We start from the raw sequence: 19,731 nt of genomic DNA on the forward strand, positions 1-19,731 counted from the left end.
TCTCCTTCTCCACCCACTCCCTTGGAGAACTCATTTGGTCCCATGGCTTCAACAGTCAGCTCTAGGCACATGATTTCCAAATCTACCTCTCAGCAGTCTCACGTTTCCTGCTGCTTGGAGATACCACCAAGACGTCAAGCTTAACGCATCCAAAGCAGAATTGCTCATCTTCCCACCCAAACCCTGTCTTTCCACCAGACTTTCCCATTACCATCCTCCCTGTCTCACAAGCCTATAATCCTGACATTCTCCTTGACTCATCTCTCTCATTAAACCCACATACTTAGTCTGACACCAAATTCTATCATTTCTACGTTCACAACCTCTCTACATTCCTCTCCTTCCTCTCTACCACGCTGATCCGAGCGTTTATCCTGACCCGCCTTGACTACTTACTACATCAGCCTTCTCGCTGACCTTCCAAGCCTCCGTCTCTCCTCTCTTCGGACCATATTTCATTCTGTTGCCGGGATCATTTTTTCTAAAACAACTTTCGGTCCATATCTCCCCTCTCCTAAACAGCCTTCGGAGGTTGCCCATCCATCTCCGCGGCAAACTGAAGCTCCTTACCACCTTCGGCTTTAAAGCACTTAATCGTTACCTCCCTGATCTGCAACAATAACCCAACCTTCACACTTTGCTCCGCTGACGCCAACCTAGTCGCCATACCGTGATTTTTTCTTTCTTGTCACCGACCCCTTACCCACATCCTTCCTCTGGCCTGGAACTTCCTCCCCCTTCATATCAGACAGACCATCACTCTCCCCACCTTCAGAGTCCTCCTAAAATCACAGCTCCTTCAAGGTGTCTTCTTCCCTGGCCCTCCCTTCCCTCTCTAAGCCCTCCCTTCTTTGTTACCAGCGTCCTTGGGTCTGTACCCTTTTAAATACTTGGATACTCGGCTCACCCCCTCAGCACTTACGTCTGTTCCCACTGGAAATGTATTTCAATCATCGGCTTGGGAGTCAAAAGGATCTGCGGTCTAATCTCAGCTCTGCCACTTGTCCGCTTTGTGACCTTGGACAAGTCACTTAACTTTTCTGGGCCTGTTATCTCATCTGTAAAATAATAATAATGTTGGCATTTGTTAAGCGCTTACTATGTGCAAAGCACTGTTCTAAGCTCTGGGGAGGATACAAGATGATACGTCTTAATCCCCATTTTACAGATGAAGTAACTGAGGCCCAGAGAAGGGAAGTGACTTGCCCCAAGTCACACAGCTGACAAGCGGCAGAGCTGGGATTTGAACCCATGATCTCTGACTCCCCAGCCCGTGCTCTTTCCACTGAACCACGCTGCTCTGGAACATGGACTTTGTCTAACCTGATTAGCTTGTATCTACCCCAGTGCTTAGTACAGTGCCTATACTAAGCGCTTACTAAACAAATAGCATTTAAATAAAAAGTCTGTCTCCCCTTCTCGTCTGTAAGGCAAGGATCGTGTCTGCTTACGCTATTATACCGTACTTTCCCAAATGCTTAGTATGGTACTCTGAACACAGTAAGTGCTCAAAAAACAGAAAAATAAATGTATGATTGATTGCTCGATTACTGGCCCCAACATCTACCTGCCAAACAGTACTTTCAGCGTAGGGAACAAAAACACAAGAGTGGGAAGTTATCTTTATTCTGTCTGTCCAATTTCTGTTCTCCCCATTCTCCCTCCTACTTAGCGTGTGAGTCCATCCAAGGTCAGGACTGTATCTGACCTGATTAACTTGTACCTACCGTAGTGTTTAGTTCAGTGCTTCACACATATGACAAATACCACCCTTATTATTTAAAGTGGGTTGAACACTGGTGCTGTAACCTTTGGATTTGTAACTTTGTTTGGCTGCTCCTGTGTTGCTAATAACTTGTTCTTTTTACTTTCTTCCTCAGATTCTCTTTGTGGCCAGATGGGTTTGTATGGACAGTCCTGTCCATTTGTAACTTCATTAAGGTAAGCGCTCAACCGTTGGAAAGCATTTCCCTTTGAAAATTCTGTCCCTAGGTGCCAACTCCCTGAGGGGTGGGAAAATCTTTAGAGCTGGACTCTTGGTCTCCTCCATTTCAGATTTCTGACAAGACCCGAGAGTTTCCAGGAAAAGGAGGGAAACAGCCAAATTCGTGGCTTTTCTGGCTTGTTCCATCTCTCTCCTTTTGGTCTCCATTACCCCTAAAATCCTCACACTCGAGATGAGAAGTTGGCACCTACGGTTATGTATAATGAAAACCTTTTAGAGAAAAATCTACTGTTCAAAGAACAATAATTGTTTGATTTTTTTTTACCACCCATTATCATTTTTATTACCTCCTTAAAATGTGTGAAAGTTTGAAAAAGCACACTAACTTGGACTAAAAAATACTTTGTGCCAGTTTATCATTTAGCAGAAAACACTAGGTAGTCTGAGGAATGTCCTTGCTACCTTAAGCTCCATTGAACTTTGGGTTTCAACTTGTTGGCAGTGTAATCTGTTGAGCAATGGTTAATGGCTAAAATGAACTGTTTTTTAATCTCTTGTAATTAGAGTGTCAGAGAGAATATTTTACAGGCTCATAATCCCACCGACTCCCAAACATTAAAAAGAGCTTCAATTTGTGGGAAAAACAAAAATATTTTGATTCTTGGGCCACTGAAGTGTATTTTAAATATCTTATTTTACACATTCAAATCGGATGCTTTTCGCTTATATTCTCATTAGACCTATATGACTGAGTTCAGAAGTGGAATTTGCCTTTTTTCTTATTATCACGGAAGTTTTTGCATCAGCAAAGGATAAATATTCTTAGTGCTACATTATTTTGTCATCTGAGGTAAATGCGTTGCACGTCTCATATAAATCATTGGTTCCTGGCTTTTTTTCTGGTTGTAAATGTAAATTTACTTAATCCATAAAATTGAAAACTGTGAAATTTGAAGCCTGATACTGACCTCATATTCACTTGAACTCTCTTGAAGTGCTTAATCAGTGATAGCTTCTTGTGTGCAGAGCACTGTTTTGAGCGCTTAAGAGTACAAAAGTGTCCTAATATTTTAGGGCACTTAATATACTAGAAGGAAGTTTATATTCTAAAATTCTCTTTTCATCTCACCATTTAAAAAAATCTCTGTAAAGTTTAAAAATGTTGTAAGGAGAGATGCAATTTAGCAGTATTTCTTAAAGGAAGTGGCTAGCCTCTTAGATTGACCTAATTGTTGGATTTAAGGAGAAGGCAGAAACTTAAGTAGAGAGTATTATTTGTGGAAATGAAGTGTAGAGAAGAAGTCTTGGGGATAGGGGATGGAAGTATAAGAATAGAAAGACGAAGAAAGAAGTTCCACTTGCCTGGGGCAGAGGAAGCAGTCAGTCGATCATATTTATTGAGTACAGGACACTGTGCTAAGCACTTGAGAGAGTACAGTATAACAATAAATGGATAGATTCCCTGTCCACAACGAGCTTATATTCTAGCAGGCTGAAGATAGCTGAAGGGGTTGGATACCCAAGTAATCAGTAGAGGAATTTAGGCAGTGGAGGATTCAGAGCACCCTTCCGAGAGCTTGCATGTTTCCCCAGCCTTTCTTGGGATAGTCTCCAATAATAATAATGATAATAATAATGGTGATAACAGTGAAAGTTGTGGTTTTGTGCCAAGCTGCTGCAGCAAATACAAAATAATCAGGTCCTATGGTCTAAGTAGGAGGAAGAGCAGGTTTGGAACCCCTATTTTGCAGATGAGGGAACTGAGGCACAGAGAGGTTAAATGACTTGCCCAGGCAAGTGGGAGAACTGAAATTAGAACTCCGGTCCTCTGACTCCCAGGCCCGTACTCCTTCCGCTAGGCCATGCCGCTGCTTCTTCTCAAAGACTTTGGGACCAATCAATCAGTCAGTTGTATTTATTGAATATTTACAGTTTGCAGATCACCGTAGTAAGCGCTTGGGAGAATATAATAGAGTCGATAGACAGAATCCCTTCCCACAAGGAGCTAAGAGTCGAGAGGTAGAATCAGACATTCAAATAAATTTACTGATCTGTACATCGGTGCTGTGGTGCTGAGAGTAGACTAGATGCCATATGCTTAAAGAGTACAGATCCAAGTAAAGAGGCAATGCAGAAGAGAGAGGGAGTAGGGGAAATGATGGCTTAATTGGGGAAGGCTTCTTGGGGGAGATAGGATTTTTTAGGAGGGCATATAATTTGGGGAGAGTGGTGTTTTGTCATGTATGAAGGGAAAGGGAGCTCCAGGCCAGAGGGAGGATGTGGGCAAGGTCGGCAGCAAGTTAGATGAGACTGAGGTGCGGTGAATAAGTTGGCATTTGAGGAATGAAGTATGTGGGTTGGGTTGAATTAAATCAGGGAGGGGGCGAGCTGATTGAGTGCTTTCAACTGATGGTAAAGATTTTCTGTTTGATTTGGATGTGGATGGACAACCACTGGAGGTTCTTGAGCAGTGGGAAGCTGTGGACTGAACTTTTTTTAAAGGAAAATGATCCGGGCAGCAGAATGAAATAAGGACTGGAGTGGAGAGAGAGGCAGGGAGATCAGCCAAGCGGCCGAGGCAGTAGTCAAGGTGGACTATAGGTCCTTGGATGAGCGTGGTAGCAATTAAAATGGAGAGGAAAGCATGGATTTTAGCGATGTTGTGAAGGTAGAACCAATTGGATTGGATGACTGATTAAATATCTGGGTTGAATGAGAGATTAATCCAGGATAATGTCTTGGCTACCGGCTTGTGAGAAAGGGAAGATAGTGGTGGAGTTGTCTACAATGATGGGAAAGAGGGAGGACAGTGTTTGGAAGAGAAGATAATACCTAGTGATTTACAATCCTTACTCTTTATCCAGCTTCCCATTCTCTTCTGTAAATTACTTTGCCTGACTCCATTAGATTTAAAGCTCCTTTGAAGCTGGGATTGTCTTTAATTGCTATCTTCCCCCAAGAGTTTAGTACAGTGCTCTCTACCCATAGGCAGCCAATAATTCCTCTTGATCGATTGGTAAATTTCGTGTGGCATTGAAATAGTGGGTTCAGAAGAGTTTATGGGAGAGGACCATAAAGGGACCTTGCTCCAAACCATAGATAAAAAGGAGGAGCCATCTGAGGAACAAAGGCCCCAAGGCGAACCAATAGATGGGACGGAGAAATCTTCGGTTGAAGAGTGTTTTAAAAAAATAGTGAGTGATCTGCTGTCAAAGATAGTAGCCTTGGATTTGATTTTGAAGAGGACACAGGAAGATGTTCTTGTGGCGATTTGAGTAGAATAAAGGGAATAGGGAACATATTTACTGATCTCTCACTGAACTAAACAGTGCAGAAGATTTCGGAAGGCAAGCAAGAGTTCCTGACCCTTAAGGCATTAAATAGGAGGCAGATGAAAAGAAAAGGTTTTAGTATAACTAACAGAAGCAAAGAATATAAGATGAAAAAGTGTACAAAACCTTATACGTGTATGTGTGTGTATGCATAGACACATGATTGCTGTGGCCAGAAAATAACTGGTGGGATAGAATAATTTTCAACGCAAATGGGGTTAACCTGGGATGGTTTCATGGAGGAGGTGGGGTGTTTTTTTTTTTTTAAGCACTCTTCGAGGAGAGGAAGGATGTGGTTTGGCAGAGAGAAGGGTAGAGGTCATTCTCCTCTCTTTCCCCTTTTTCCCCCTCAACCCCACCCCAGGATGCTGTGAGGGATGGTTTAGAAGTGAGTCATGTGAATGGGAAAGTGAGCTGGCTTGTCTAACGCCAACAGAGAACCCAAATTGGGATCCAGTGGGAAATTAAGGAAAGAGAAGACAGTCTGTGAAACATTTGAAAATTCCTGACAGTGAATTGAATGTGCCCGGCAACTGGAACCATTGTAGACTTCTGGGCAGCAAAGCACCATGATGGAGAAGCAGGGTGGCTTAGTGGATAGAGCACAGGCCTGGGAGTCAGAAGGTCATGGGTTCTAATACTGGCTCTGCCTCATGTCTGCTATATGGCCTTGGGCAAGTCGCTTCACTCCTCTGGGCTTCGGTTACCTCATCTGTAAAATGGGGATTGAGACTGCGACCCCCACATGGGACAGGGACTGTCCAACCCGATTTGCTTGCATCTACCCCAGGGCTTAGTACAGTGCCTTACAGTAAGCGCTCAATCAGTACCATTGATTGACTTGAAAGAGATTGTGTTAATGCACACAGCGGTGTTCCAGTGGCCTGAAAAGTTCTTCTGGGTCTGATCTGATTATCTTGAATCCACTTAGCACAGCATAAATACCATAATTATTATAGTGGGTAATCATGAGGTTGAGGTCTGCCTCACTCTTCTATCTGGACTGATTCCCGCCTCCCAGCTAGCTGCGATCAATGAGAAAGGATTTTTCCTTTATAGGTAGGTAATCCCTCCTCCTCTGTTTAAGACTGTGAGCCCCACGTGGGGCAACCTGATTACCTTGTATCTTCCCCAGTGCTTAGAACAATGCTTGGCACATTGTAAGCGCTTAACAAATACCCTCATCATTAAGGCTTTCCCTGAAGAAGGCAGTTGGTCGAGAGGAAGTAGGTAGCATATTCTGAAAGTTTAGAGAAAAAGCAGTGGATCAGTGGGGCTGAGTGAAATTTTTTCTGAATGAGGGAGAGTTGAGTATTTTAAAACATTGGAAGAAAACAGAATTGCGGGAGAAATTGGTAATCTAGTGAAGATGATAGAGGTGAGAGAGAGTTTTCATGAGAGGTTAATTTTAGGTTGGGTTATTCAGTACCCATCTGTTATGGTGCAGAGGTGGCCGTGTGAGCATTTAGGACTGGTATTATTATTTTGGTATTTGTAAAGTGCTTACTATGTGTCAAGTGCCGGAATAGATACAAGTTAATCAGGCGAGATGCAATTCGACTCCCACTTGGAGCTCACAGTTTAAGTAGGAGAGAGAAGAGGTATTGAATCCCCATTTTACAGCTGAGGAAACTGAGCCAAAGAGACGTGAAGTGATTTGCCCAAGGGAACACAGCAGGCAAATAGTGGAATCCCAGTTTGAACCCAGGTCATCCATCTCTCAGGCCTGTGTGTGTGTAGCGGGGGACAGAATGGGGTGTGATGAGTGTTAGGGGATGTTGGTATTTAAGTTTTTGCTATGTGCGAAGCACTGTACTAAGTCCTGGGTTAAATGTAGATTCATTCATTCAATAGTATTGAGCGCTTACTATGTGCAGACCACTGTACTAAGTGCTTGGAATGTACAGATTGGCAACAGATAGAAATAGCCCCTGCCCATTGATGGGCTTACAGTCTAATTGGGGGACACAGACAGACAAAAATAATAGCAATAAATAGAATCAAAGAGATGTACATCTCATTAACAAAATAAATAGGGTAGTAAAAATATATACAAATGAGCGGAAGAGCACAGTGCTGAAGGGAGGGGAAGGGAGAGGGGGAGGAGCAGAGGGAAAGGGGGGGAAGGGGGCTTAGCTGAGGGGAGGTGAAAGGGGGGCAGAGAGGCAGCAGAGGGAGCAGAGGGAAAAGAGGGAGCTCAGTCTGGGAAGGCCTCTTGGAGGAGGTGAGCTCTCAGTAGGGCTTTGAAGAGGGGAAGAGAATGAGTTTGGCGGAGGTGAGGAGGGAGGGCATTCCGGGACAGCGGGAGGACGTGGGCCAGGGGTCGACGGCGGGATAGGCGAGAACGGGAGACGATGAGGAGGTGGGCGGCAGAGGTGGGCAGTAGAAAGAGAGAAGGAAGGAGAGGTAGGAGAGGGCAAGGGGATGGAGAGCCTTGAAGCCTAGAGTGAGAAATTTTTGTTTCGTGCGGAGGTCGATAGGCAACCACTGGAGGTTTTTAGGAAGGGGAGTGACATGCCCAGAGCGTTTCTGGAGGAAGATGAGCCGGGCAGTGGAATGAAGAATAGACTGGAGCGGGGAGAGACAGGAGGAAGGGAGCTCAGAGAGAAGGCTGACTCAATAATCCAGCCGGGATATTATGAGAGCGCTATCAGGTAATATAGATACCTGATATCTATATAGATAATCGATATAGATAATCAGGTTGGACATAGTCCATGTTCCTCATTGGGCTCACATTCTGAGGTAGAGCAGGTATTGAATCTCCATTTTACAGGTGAGTAAACTGAGGCACCAAGAAGTTAAGAGACTTGCCTAAGGCAGATGACAGAGCTGGGGTTAAAATCCAGGTCCTCTTGACTCTGAGGTTCTGTGTTCTCTCTGCGAAACCATGTTGCTTCCCTTAGCTCACCTCAAAGCTCTAGAAAGGAAAAAGGAAAAATTGAGATGGGGAAGAGAACACCTGGGGAACTTGGAGCTCTTTAAAGTAGTTCTGCTCTGCTCAGTGCTTGTGCTATTATGCTCCCGAGCATCTAGTACAGTGCTGTTGATGGTACTGAAGAGACTCCTTTGAGGTACTAGTAATATGGTTGTAGAGGTCGGAGGAGAGAGTTGGTGTGAATCAGCAGGGGCCTTGGAGACAGGAGAACCTGGGTTCTAATCCTGGCGCTGCCACTTGTCTGCTGTTTGACCTTCTCTTTGCCTCAGTTACCTCATCTGTAAAATGGGGATTAAGACTGTGAGCCCCATGTGGGACTTGGATGGGTCCAACCTGATTAGCGTGTATCTACCCCCAGTGCTCAATACAGTGCCTGGCGCATAGCACTTAAATATTGTACAAAAAAAAAAAGGAAAGTGGACTTGTGTTTTGATAGATGCTTCTGGTTGCCAAATGACCAGAATGGAAGGAGTTCTCAGGTTGATTTTTTTTTTGACATTTGTGCTTTTAGGTTTTTTCAGAATGATTCTAGTTATATTGAGTTCCTCATCTCTTTTCTTAAGCACAGCTGATGCTAGTACAGGGAAAGAACTGATTGTAGATTAGTGGAAGCAGAATGGTCTAGTGGATAGAGAATGGGCCTGGGAGCTAGAAGGATCCAGGTTCTCCCCCGGCTCTGCCGCTTGTCTCTCGTGTGACCTCGGGCAGGTCACTGAACTTTTCTGGGCCTCAATTACCTCATCTGCAAAATAGGGATTAAGACTAAGTGCCTAGCACATAGTAAGCACTTAACAAATGCCACCATGAATATTAGGCCCAGGACTCTTTTTATAGAGATTGCCTATACCTGTGTGAACTAGCGTCATCTTGATCCTTATCCGTTGTGGAGGAACAAGACAAGCATAATCCCTGCAAGCCTTGGTGCCCTGATAACCAAAAGATAAATACATGGGGCCCATGATTATGCTGATAATACTAAATGCTTTTATGCCCGGCTAAAGATATTGGCAGACGCGTTCATACCAACACAATTCTGAAAAGTACTTCTGGCTCTGTGCTGATGTATGGCAAATTGGAGAGTCTTCAAAAAACAACAAAACCCTTTTCACTGTAAAATGTCACCTATTCAGACCATTTTAAAGAAAAATCTAAAGTTAATGTTTAGTATTGTTTTAAGGCAGGACTGAATGAATCATGAAGGTTTTTCAGACTCTTAAATCCAGCGATGCTCCTGGCAAGACCCAAGCTGGAAACCCAACTATTGTCGAAGCAGCTGCTAGATTTTCTAGGCGATTCTCAAGTGTCATATATTAAGGACACCACTATCATGACCTGCAAGGAAAGTTTAACAAAAATCTGATTGCAACAACTCTCATGACCTCCTAGTTTATTCATAGTACGAAATTGGCCAGAGATTTTAGAATTTCTATCACAGTTGCAAAATGTTATTGAAGATTTTGGCCAAAATTAACTATAATTGATGATTTGCAGCCTAAAATGTAAGCTTGCTTTGGACAGGGAATGGGTCTGCTAATTCTGTTGTATTGTACTCTTCCAAGTGCTTAATAGTGCTCTGCGCAGAGTCAGTGCTCAGTAAATACCATTGATTGGCTGATTAGATGCATGAAAGAATATAGCATTAAGATTTATAGACTCTAGTTTATACCTAGCTTCCTAGGAACCATCAGATTGAAAGACATTTGGTTCCATCAGGAGCTGTATTTGAAGCTAGTGAATGTTCTTTGCTCCTCAGAGAAATTTTCTAATATCTTTAAGTGGTTTTATGATCTGTGGAGTCCTGTAAATGTTAAAGGTATCTCACCTAATACATGCTATATCCCTAATAAAGTGAATGAGATTTGGGGAAGTGTACTTACTTATTTTCTTCCCCCTAGAGATGACATTGGATGATATGCAAAAGTTGTTAACATGGAAGAAAAAAAGGGCCACAATCCCTTGTCCAACTGTTCTCCGCACTTTTTTCCGCTAGTGCCTGCAGCTTGATTAATTGCAAGTCAGTTCTTGATTAGCTTTCACTGCTAACCCTGAAAGACACATAAACAGACCCCAGCTAGTGTTAGGTGCAGTTCCTATTTCATGATTCATCATTTTCTTAGTCATCATCAGTCATCCTCATCCCCAAAAGTTTTTAAAAAAGATTCGCAAGGTATTGTTCTGTGTGCCAGATGGTAGAGATGTGTCAGATCATTAAAAATTGATGATGGTCGTATTGGGCTACCCACCTTCAACCCGATCCTTGAAAACCTCTGAAATGTAATTGTGGGTAAATAGCTAGAAGGCTTCAGGGTAAAGAGTCAAGGAAGGGGAAAATAATAATAATAATGTTGGTATTTGTTAAGCGCTTACTATGTGCAGAGCACTGTTCTAAGCGCTGGGGTAGACACAGGGGAATCAGGTTGTCCCACGTGGGGCTCACAGTCTTAATCCCCATTTTACAGATGAGGTAACTGAGGCCCAGAGAAGTTAAGTGACTTGCCCACAGTCACACAGCTGACAAGTAGCAGAGCTGGGATTCGAACTCATGACCTCTGACTCCAAAGCCCGTGCTCTTTCCACTGAGCCACGCTGCTTCTCCCGAATATGGGCTATTTGAGTAATGTAAGTCAGATGGTGGATGAAATTTTCAACTTCGGAGTTAAAATCCTTGGAAATGGAGGGCTGAAATTTCCCAGTTGTTTACTGGAAAAGCAGGTCTTTACAGGTCATCGGAGGAGTTCTCAGTATTAAAATGCCTTGCCTCTTAAGGGCCTCTCGATGAGTCAGTGGAACCCTCTTCATCATCATAGGATGGATATTCTGATGGTCGTCTCAAAGGTTTTCTTTATAGTGTGAAAGGAGGCTAAGACCGGATGCCTCTTACGCAAGGCAGTCATCGATAAATGAATGCAGCAGGGATTGGTAGGCAGATTTAGCTGCCATTCTACGATATTTAGCTGCCATTTGGTGATTTTTAGCTGCCGTTCTGTGATACTCGCGGGGGGGATTTGTTAGAACAGCCCCCACAGATGAGGTGAAACCGCGAATAACACCTGTGCCCAATGACAACTATATTTAAAGCTCTAGAAAGGGCTACGACTCACAGTTCCCTGGGCTTTCTGGGGTGGGGAGAGGGTGGGGATGCCCGGGCCAGCCCCTAATGAGGCAGGGCTGCAACTGGTGACTCCCAAGCCAGCAAACGGGCTGAGGACCAGGCCGGAACCGATTGGGAGTATGGGCGCAGGCAGAGATGCCAACCCAAACCCCATGAATGCCAAGGGACTGCCGGTCTAGAGCCGCGGGGTTGTTGGCGAGGCACGGTACGAGTCAGGAGGGATTGTGGCCAGAGTGCAGCTTTCACTTCTAAGGAGCTCTGGAGTCCTACTGTCCTGGGTCCCTTGAGTCATGGAGACAGGCCTCCACAGCTCCTGCTGGGCAGCAGCAGGAAGGTTTGGCCCCAGAGGGAGGTGGACAGGATGTCTCCCTAAACTAGAAGCTCCTCGCGGGCAGGGATCATGACCAGTCAGTCGTATTTATTGAGCACTTACTGTGTTCGGAGCGTGAAACACTTGGGAGAGTCCAGTAGAACAATATAACAGACACATTCTCTGCCCCCAGTGTGCTTACAGTCCAGAGGGGGAGAAAGATATTAATATAAATAAATTTCAGATGCATACATAAGTACTGTGGGGCTGGGAGAGGGGATGAATAAAGGGAGCAAGTCAGGGCGATGCAGAGGGGAGTGGCAGAAGAGGAAAGGAGGGCCTAGGCAGGGAAGGTTTCTTGAAGGAGATGTGCCTTCAGTGAGGCTTTGAATAATAGTGATGGTGTTTGTTAAGCGCTTACTATGTGCAAAACACTGTTCTAAGAGCTGGGGGGGATGCAAGGTGGTTAGGTTGTCCCACGTGGGACTCAGTCTTAATCCCCATTTTACAGAAGAGGTAACTGAGGCACAGAGGAGTGAGTGACTTGCCCGAAGTCACACAGCTGACGAGTGGCGGACCCGGGATTAGAACCCATGACCACACTCTTTCCACTGAGCCATTCTGGGCGGGGAGAGTAATTGTCTATCAGATATGAAGAGGGAGGGTTTCCAGGCTAGGGGCAGATCGTGGGCCAGATAGACTGCCAACTCTATCGCGTCGTGCCCTCCTAAAGGCTTAGCACAGTCGTCGACACACAGCAAGTGCTCAGTCAATGCGATTGATTTTTCAAATCCGACTGGGGCCTCAAGAGACCCTCAGAGAGTCCCATTAGCAACCCGGGAGGGGTCCTGGTAACTCAGATGATGGCTGAGGGCCCAGTGGGCCAACCAGAATAAAATGGGAATATGGAAGCAAATACTTGACTCCTGGGCTATGACTGAGAGCAGAGATAAGTTGATGACCAGAGCCAGGGTGGTCACGTAAAACTGGGAAAGGGTTGTAGCAGCCAAGTAATAATCCTCAGGGGTGACTCCAAGCCATAAGATGACACATCTTTGCTTAAACCTGAGTAGTGTCTTTGGGTGGGGCACTGTTTTAAACAGTTGGGAGAGATCAATGTAAGTAATAGACATGATGCCTGCCCTCTAGCAGCTTTTGATTTAGCAAGAAATGGGAATGTGTCTGCTCTAGGTATATCTTACTCTCCCCAGCACTTAATGTGGTGATCTGCACGCAGTAAGCACTCAATAAATTCCACCGATTGATTGAAATAGGGAAGTTCTAATCATGTTTTCTTAGGAACAGAATTTATATCGCCATTGCCTCATCTGCACAGCCAAGTGAAATGGAAGGTTTTACAAGTATCCAAGCCTCCGGATCTCTCCCTGCCTGACTCCCTGTACCAAATGTGGAAAAGGGAGATACTGGGTCCTGTATGCTTTAGCAGCCTCCTAAACCGTAATGATCATTTTTTGAAGTTCAAAGACATGAAACTAGCGTGCAGGAACCAAGACAGGAAAGCCAGAGCAGAAACAAGCAACAGGTGGAAAATATGCAAAAGTGGAGAGGAAAATCAACAAAAACGTTGCCCTCTTGAAGAATGGCAAAGTAAGGTGACCAGTGAAAGGTCTTTTTTAAAATTTTACCAAAAAGTACAACTGAGATTTGGCGCAGGTTAGCCAGAAGGGTAACGGACCTTCCTTGTATCCCTCAGTCTCACCTTGTGAGATCCTTCGATCAATTAATCATATTTTTTAAGCACTTATTATGCGCAGAGCCCTGTAGTAAGCGCTTGGGAGAGTTCAGTATAAGAGGTGGGGTTTAGAGTCTAATCCTTTCTGCAGTTTAAACACTGGGGCCTACGGGCAGCTGAGGTTCGACAGAAAGCCATAGTCTTATTTGATGATTTGGGGAGGACAAGAGAAGATTTTTAATTATTAAAAAAAGGCAGAGTACCCATCTCAGACATATAAATAAAAAGTCTGTCCCTGGAGACTATCTTCACTACAAAGAATTGGAAAGATGTCAAACAGGTCATTTGGCCATCTCTTCTTGCACCTGGAAGAGGTTGGTAAACTTCCAGAAGAGCTCAAGATATCGGAATGACTTTTCAAAGAGGCTGGCGTGTCAGGCGAATGTAATTTCCTTTTATGATTCAGGGACAGGTCACAGAGATAATGCAGAAGCAACAGACTTACCCTAGCTGGACTGTGGACTTCAGACAGAGTCTTTCAGGTTTTCCGAAACAAACCGAGAACTCCACGAGGTGTCGGCAGCCCTTTCAGAGTCCTGTTCTCATCTTGGCCGCCTCGGACTCCGTACTCTGTCCCCAGGGCCTGGTACTCTCGCTTCCTCTCCCTCAGTCCCTCAACCCACCGGAGCTCAGACTTGTGTTTTCGTGGTACTTCCCAAGGGTTTTTGGCCAGTAGGCCCTCAGAAACCATCGTTCCTCCTCGACCTACCCGACCTCGTTCTCCCCTTCCGGCTCCCACTGCTCTGCTGATTTAGGGGGTGGTTCCAGTCAAAAAACAGTAACCGATAGCTCATGTCCAACTGGATAGTCAGGGAAGGGGAATCTCAAAGGAACAAATTCTGGTCCCCTATTGGGTGTGGTTGTAAACCTTGCGGAGGGTAGGTCCACTTCCTGGACACTCTCAGAGATTCCCCTGGGAATAAACATTTCCCTGAGTAGAAGTGTGGTCTAGTGGGCGGAGCACGGGCCTGGGAGTCCAAAGGACCTGGGTTCTAATCCTGCTTCTACCACAAGACTGCCGTGACCTGGGCAAGTCAGTTAACTTCCCTGGGCCTCAGGTACCTCATCTGTAAAATGGGGATTAAGAGTATGGGCTCCATGTGGGACAGGGACTGTGTCTAACCTGATGAACTTGTGTCTGTCCCAGTGCTCAGAACAGTGCCTGGCACATAGTAATCACTTCACAAGTATTATTATTATTGACCAAAGTTCTAATCGCAGCCCTGCCACTTGTCTGCTGTGTGACCTTGTGCAAGTCACTTAACTTCCCTAGGCCTCAGTTACCTTACCTGTAAAGTGGGGATTGACTGGAACCCAGTGTGGGACGGGAACTGTGTCCAACCTGTTTAGCCTGTATCTATCCCTGTGTGTAGTACAGTGCTTGGAATATAGTAAACGCTTAACAAATTCCATAAAAAAAAGTAAAATAAATGAGACCTTTGGGCCTCCAAAGAGAATCCTAAACTTCCAGAGGGCTCAGAACTCACTCTTTCTTCTCGGGGTGCTCAGGATTTGGATCTGTCCTGTCAGTGCTGGTCTAGACCTGGGCCAGGAACGTACCTACCCACTTGTCATATCCTACTCTCCCAAGTGTTTAGTACAGCGCACAGATAAATATGCTTGATAAATGACTAGACCTCCCGAAAACGCAGTTGACATTAGCACGTTATCTAGATCCAACTCGGTGTCTCTCTCGTCTGGATCCAACCTTGTGGGGTTTGGTCCAGACCTGAGCTCCAGCTCTCTAATAATTGATCAGACATACTACTTGTGAATCAACCACAAAATTATAAGCCCTAGAATTGTTGAACGACAGCACTCTAGTTGACGGCGAATCTGCGTAGGAATGTGCCTTTGTGCGTACAGTCCTGCATAAAATTCCTTCATTGGTCTAATGAGATCTTGGCCAAAAATATTCCTGTACATGTCCAGTTAGATTTCTTTGAGGAGAAGACAGTGTTCATGCAAGACCTGGCTTTATCACCCGAAGGTGAAATCCTTGATGACTAAGAGGAAACCCTCTAATGTTGGAAGTTTCTATTCCTGTGAGCAGTGTGGTAAAACGTCTTGCAGAGCTTGGGGGAGGGGGTTTGTCAGTCAGTAATCGTAGTTATTGACCGCTTTCTGTGTGCAGTGCACTCTACTAAGTACGTGGTAGAGTACAATGTAGCAGTATAACAGACATATTTCCTGCCCACGGTGAGCTTACAGTCTAGAGGGGGAGACAGACATTGACATAAAATAAATTACAGGTATGTACATAGGTGCTGTGGGGCTGGGAGGGGGATGAATAAAGAGAGCAAGCCAAGGGGATGCAGAAGGGAGTTGAAGGAAAGGAAAAGAGGGCTTAGGGAAGACCTCTTGGAGGAGATGTAGGGGGAGAGTAGTTGTGGGGAGGGTTTGTACTTCCCTCATACTTGGAGTCCCGATCCTTTAGCAGAGTTCGTGCACCCTTTTGTGTGGCAGGGGTTGTGTCTTTGTAGGTCAGATCCCAGGCTTTGCTGTTGCTGCTGCTTCCCAAGCCTGGCCCTCAACTTTTTTTGCTCAAGTCCCCTGGCATTTCCTCTTCTCTCAACCTGCCCTGGAGTTTCCTCCTCATTCCTTTTCTCTGATTCCCTAATTTGGCCCTGCTTTTCCTGTTCACCCTGCCTTAGTTTCTCTTCCTCCCCCTGCCCGGTCCCACTTCCTTACTCCTCCAGAGCCCTCCCTATTTTGCAGTCTCTCTTTACCTGACTGCCTTCACCTCAGTCAGCCCCCTCCGCTTCTGGCTTCATTTCCCCACCGGCCGCCTGGGAAGCTGCCCTAAAGATTTTTAGTGGCAGAGTGTGACGGTCATTAAAGGTTTTTAAAGGCTCAAGGTTTGCAGTTAATACCCAGCCGTACTTCAGAATGTGCGTCTGCAGCCCGCGAGACTGGAATGATTTCTCCCCACACGCCCCATTTAGCTGGGGAGGTCGTGTTTTTCCAAATTTGGCACAAAGAGTCACTCGAACGTACGTGTTCTGTATCAAGGCCCATGATAAGCAAACGTTATTCTTGTTGTGAAGAGGAAAAAGTTGAGAAAAAAAGATTGGAAATGTTGATCCCTTAAATATTTTGTTTGGTCATTAACATACTCAATCTTTTCCCTCCAGATTTAACTCAGGCTTTCCCTCACTTTGGAACTCCTAGATTTGTGAATATTGGATTTTTTGAGAAGCAGGGGTTCTTTCCTTGATATTGACTAAGGAGTCTATTTACCTTCAGGATGACATCAGAACTGGAGAGCAGCCTAACATCTATGGACTGGTTACCACAGCTCACCATGAGGGCAGCCATCCAAAAATCTGATGCTACACAAAATGCACACGGACCAGGTATCTCCAAGAAGAACGCACTCCTTGACCCAAACACGACACTGGACCAGGAGGAAGTACAGCAGCACAAAGATGGGAAACCACCATACAGTTACGCTAGCCTCATTACGTTTGCGATTAATAGCTCACCGAAAAAGAAAATGACTTTGAGTGAGATTTACCAATGGATTTGTGATAACTTCCCATATTATAGAGAGGCTGGCAGTGGTTGGAAGGTAAGATGGCTTCAATTTTTTCCGTTTTCATTTTTTTGCGACAGTGAGGAGTGATTTGTTGGGAAAGTGTGTTTTGGTTTAAAAGGTGGCTCTTTGTGGTATGTATTCAAAGTGAAACTAAGAAAAACCAGATTTATTCATTCATTCATTCAATAGTATTTATTGAGCGCTTACTATGTGCAGAGCACTGTACTAAGCGCTTGGAATGAACAAGTCGGCAACAGATAGAGACAGTCCCTGCCCTTTGACGGGCTTACAATCTAATTGGGGGTGAGATTTAGAATGAACTGATTTTTTACGATGAAAAGAGAGCAGGGATTCCTGGTTTTAGATAGAAAATTCCACTTCTGTATAAATACAGAAATGTGGAGCACTTTTAAGTGAGAACAGGAATGCAGTTTACACTTGTCTACTCATCTTTGGCAACTCAAGAAACAGCCCAGGTGAGTATATAGCCAAGGGAGTAGTCAAGTGACCCCTTTTTTTTTTGGAGGTGGAAGCTGTCGTGCCTGTCAAGGAATAATGTACTGGACTTGATTTTATAACCACTATGTGCTGTTTTTAATATATTTCATATGGCCTTGGCTGGGAAAAGAGAACACATGAAGACCCTGGGCTGCTCTTCAGTTGCTCTCCAGAGATAGTAATAATAATAATAATAGTGATGATGGTGTTTGTTAAGCACTTACTATGTGTCAAGCACCGTTCTAAGCACTGGGGTAGGTACAAGCTAATCAGGTTGAACACAGTACCTGTCCCACATGGGGCTCATACTCTTAATATCCCTTTTACAGATGGGGTATCTGAGGCACAGACTAGTGAAGTGACTTGCCCAAGGTCACACAGCAGACGTGCGGCGGATCCGGGGTTAGAACCGAGATCCCTCTGGCTCCCAGGCCCGTGCTCTATCCACTGGGCCACGCTGCTTCTCTGAAAGGCAAGAAGGGTCAAGACCCTGGTCGTTTTGATGCCGTGCCCATTCTGTAGAATCCTTTATAGGTTGGGCCAAGACCCTCTAAAATCTATTCCGGTTTAATAATAATAATAATAATAATAATGTTGGTATTTGTTAAGCACTTACTATGTGCAGAGCACTGTTCTAAGCGCTGGGGTAGGCACAGGGAAATCAGGTTGTCCCACGTGGGGCTCACAGTCTTCATCCCCATCTTACAGATGAGGTAACTGAGGCACAGAGAAGTTAAGTGACTTGCCCACAGTCACACAGCTGACAAGTGGCAGAGTGGGATTCGAACCCATGACCCCTGACCCCAAAGCCCGTGCTCTTTCCACTCGGGCCCCCCCCCCCCCCCCAATTATTTTGGTTGGGGACTTGCCATCAGGTAGTTAGGACCCCCATTGTTTTCATGCATGATCCCACTGAGTACATGAGGGTGCCTGGGCATCTGGTCCCGACCCCCCCACCCCCGGAAAAATCTAACCAAGGCAGAGCTCCCATCCCCAGTAGTCCCACTTCCTGCAGCCGAGAAGTGATCGATAGTTTACTGGGGAAACAAGTGTTGACTGGAACAAAGACCAGTATGTCCAGTACGGCCTCTTTAAAGCACTCAGTCACCTCGCCCTCTCCTACGTCACCTCGTTACTCTCCCACTGTAACCCAGCCCGCACACTTAGCTCTTCTAATGCCAACCTTATCACTGCACCTTGATCATGTCTGTCTCACTGCCAATCCTTGTCATGTCCTGCCTCTGGCCTGGAACACTCTCTCTGCTCATATCCAACAATTATTTTCCCCCTCATCCTCCTTCAAAGCCTTAATGAAGGCACATCTCCTCCAAGAGGCCTTCCCTGACCCAACCCCCTTTTTCTTTCCTTTCAGTCTCTTCTGTATTGCCCTGACTTGCTCCCTTTATTCATCCCCCCCCCCCCCCCCAAACCCCAGCCCTACAACGCTTCTGAACATGTCCATAATTTAGCGTGGCTCAGTGGAAAGAGCCCGGGCTTGGGAGTCAAAGGTCATGGGTTTGAATCCTGGCTCGCCACTTGTCAGCTGTGTGACTGTGGGCAAGTCACTTCACTTCTCTGTGCCTCAGTTACCTCACCTGTAAAATGGGGATTAAGACTATGAGCCTCACGTGGGACAAGCTGATTACCCTGTATCTACCCCACCGCGTAGAACAGTCCTCTGCACATAGTAAGCGCTTAACAAATACCAATATTATTATTATTATTAATGTCTGTCTCCCCCTCTAGACTATAAGCTTGTTTTAGGCAGGGAATGCATCTGTTACATTGTACTCTCCCAAGCGCTTAGTACAGTGCCTTGCACACAGTAAGGGCTCAGTAAATACTATCGATCGATTAATGTGCTTCTCCTCATCACGGCAGAAAGGTTGGGGTTGCCACAGGGGAATGCCTTTGGCAGTGAAACCTTCACAACTCTTTTTGGCACACGTTGAGTATTCCAAAGCCCCAGACTACCTTGTATTCTGCCAATTCAGACCCATCTTTTCCTTTTCCAATACTGTCCATTCACATTATTAATTAAAACTCTCCAATCTGCCTGAGTGGACCTAGCTTCTGATACTAGTGTGATACTAAGGTCACACGCTTCTGCGATCGAGCCTCTTTTCCTTCTCTGTGGGGATGCCAAAGGCAGCCACGGCCTCCATTGGGGCTTGGAAGTCCTTGGTTTTTTTTTTGTTTTTTTGTTTTGAATGACATCTGTTCATTGCTTACTCTCTTCCAGGCAACTGTACTAAGCTCTGGGGTAGATACAAGGTAATCGTGTTGGACACAATCCCTGCCCCAC

General features: G+C 45.2%; 1 protein-coding gene across 3 annotated transcripts in view; it reads left to right on the top strand.

Moving 5' to 3' along the window:
• The window catches only part of FOXJ3 (forkhead box J3), a 123,915-nt gene that overhangs the window by 30,182 nt on the left and 74,002 nt on the right, over nucleotides 1-19,731 (top strand). For all 3 annotated transcript variants that reach the window (XM_029065393.2, XM_029065395.2, XM_029065394.2), the window contains exons 2-3: nucleotides 1,881-1,941; nucleotides 16,637-16,961. In XM_029065393.2, coding sequence (XP_028921226.1) covers nucleotides 1,898-1,941; nucleotides 16,637-16,961 — 369 coding nt within the window. In that variant the 5' untranslated portion in view covers nucleotides 1,881-1,897. The remainder of the gene's footprint in view (nucleotides 1-1,880; nucleotides 1,942-16,636; nucleotides 16,962-19,731) is intronic.

This window comes from Ornithorhynchus anatinus, chromosome 5, assembly GCF_004115215.2.
Source record: "Ornithorhynchus anatinus isolate Pmale09 chromosome 5, mOrnAna1.pri.v4, whole genome shotgun sequence".
In the NCBI taxonomy this organism is placed as follows: Eukaryota; Metazoa; Chordata; class Mammalia; order Monotremata; family Ornithorhynchidae; genus Ornithorhynchus; species Ornithorhynchus anatinus.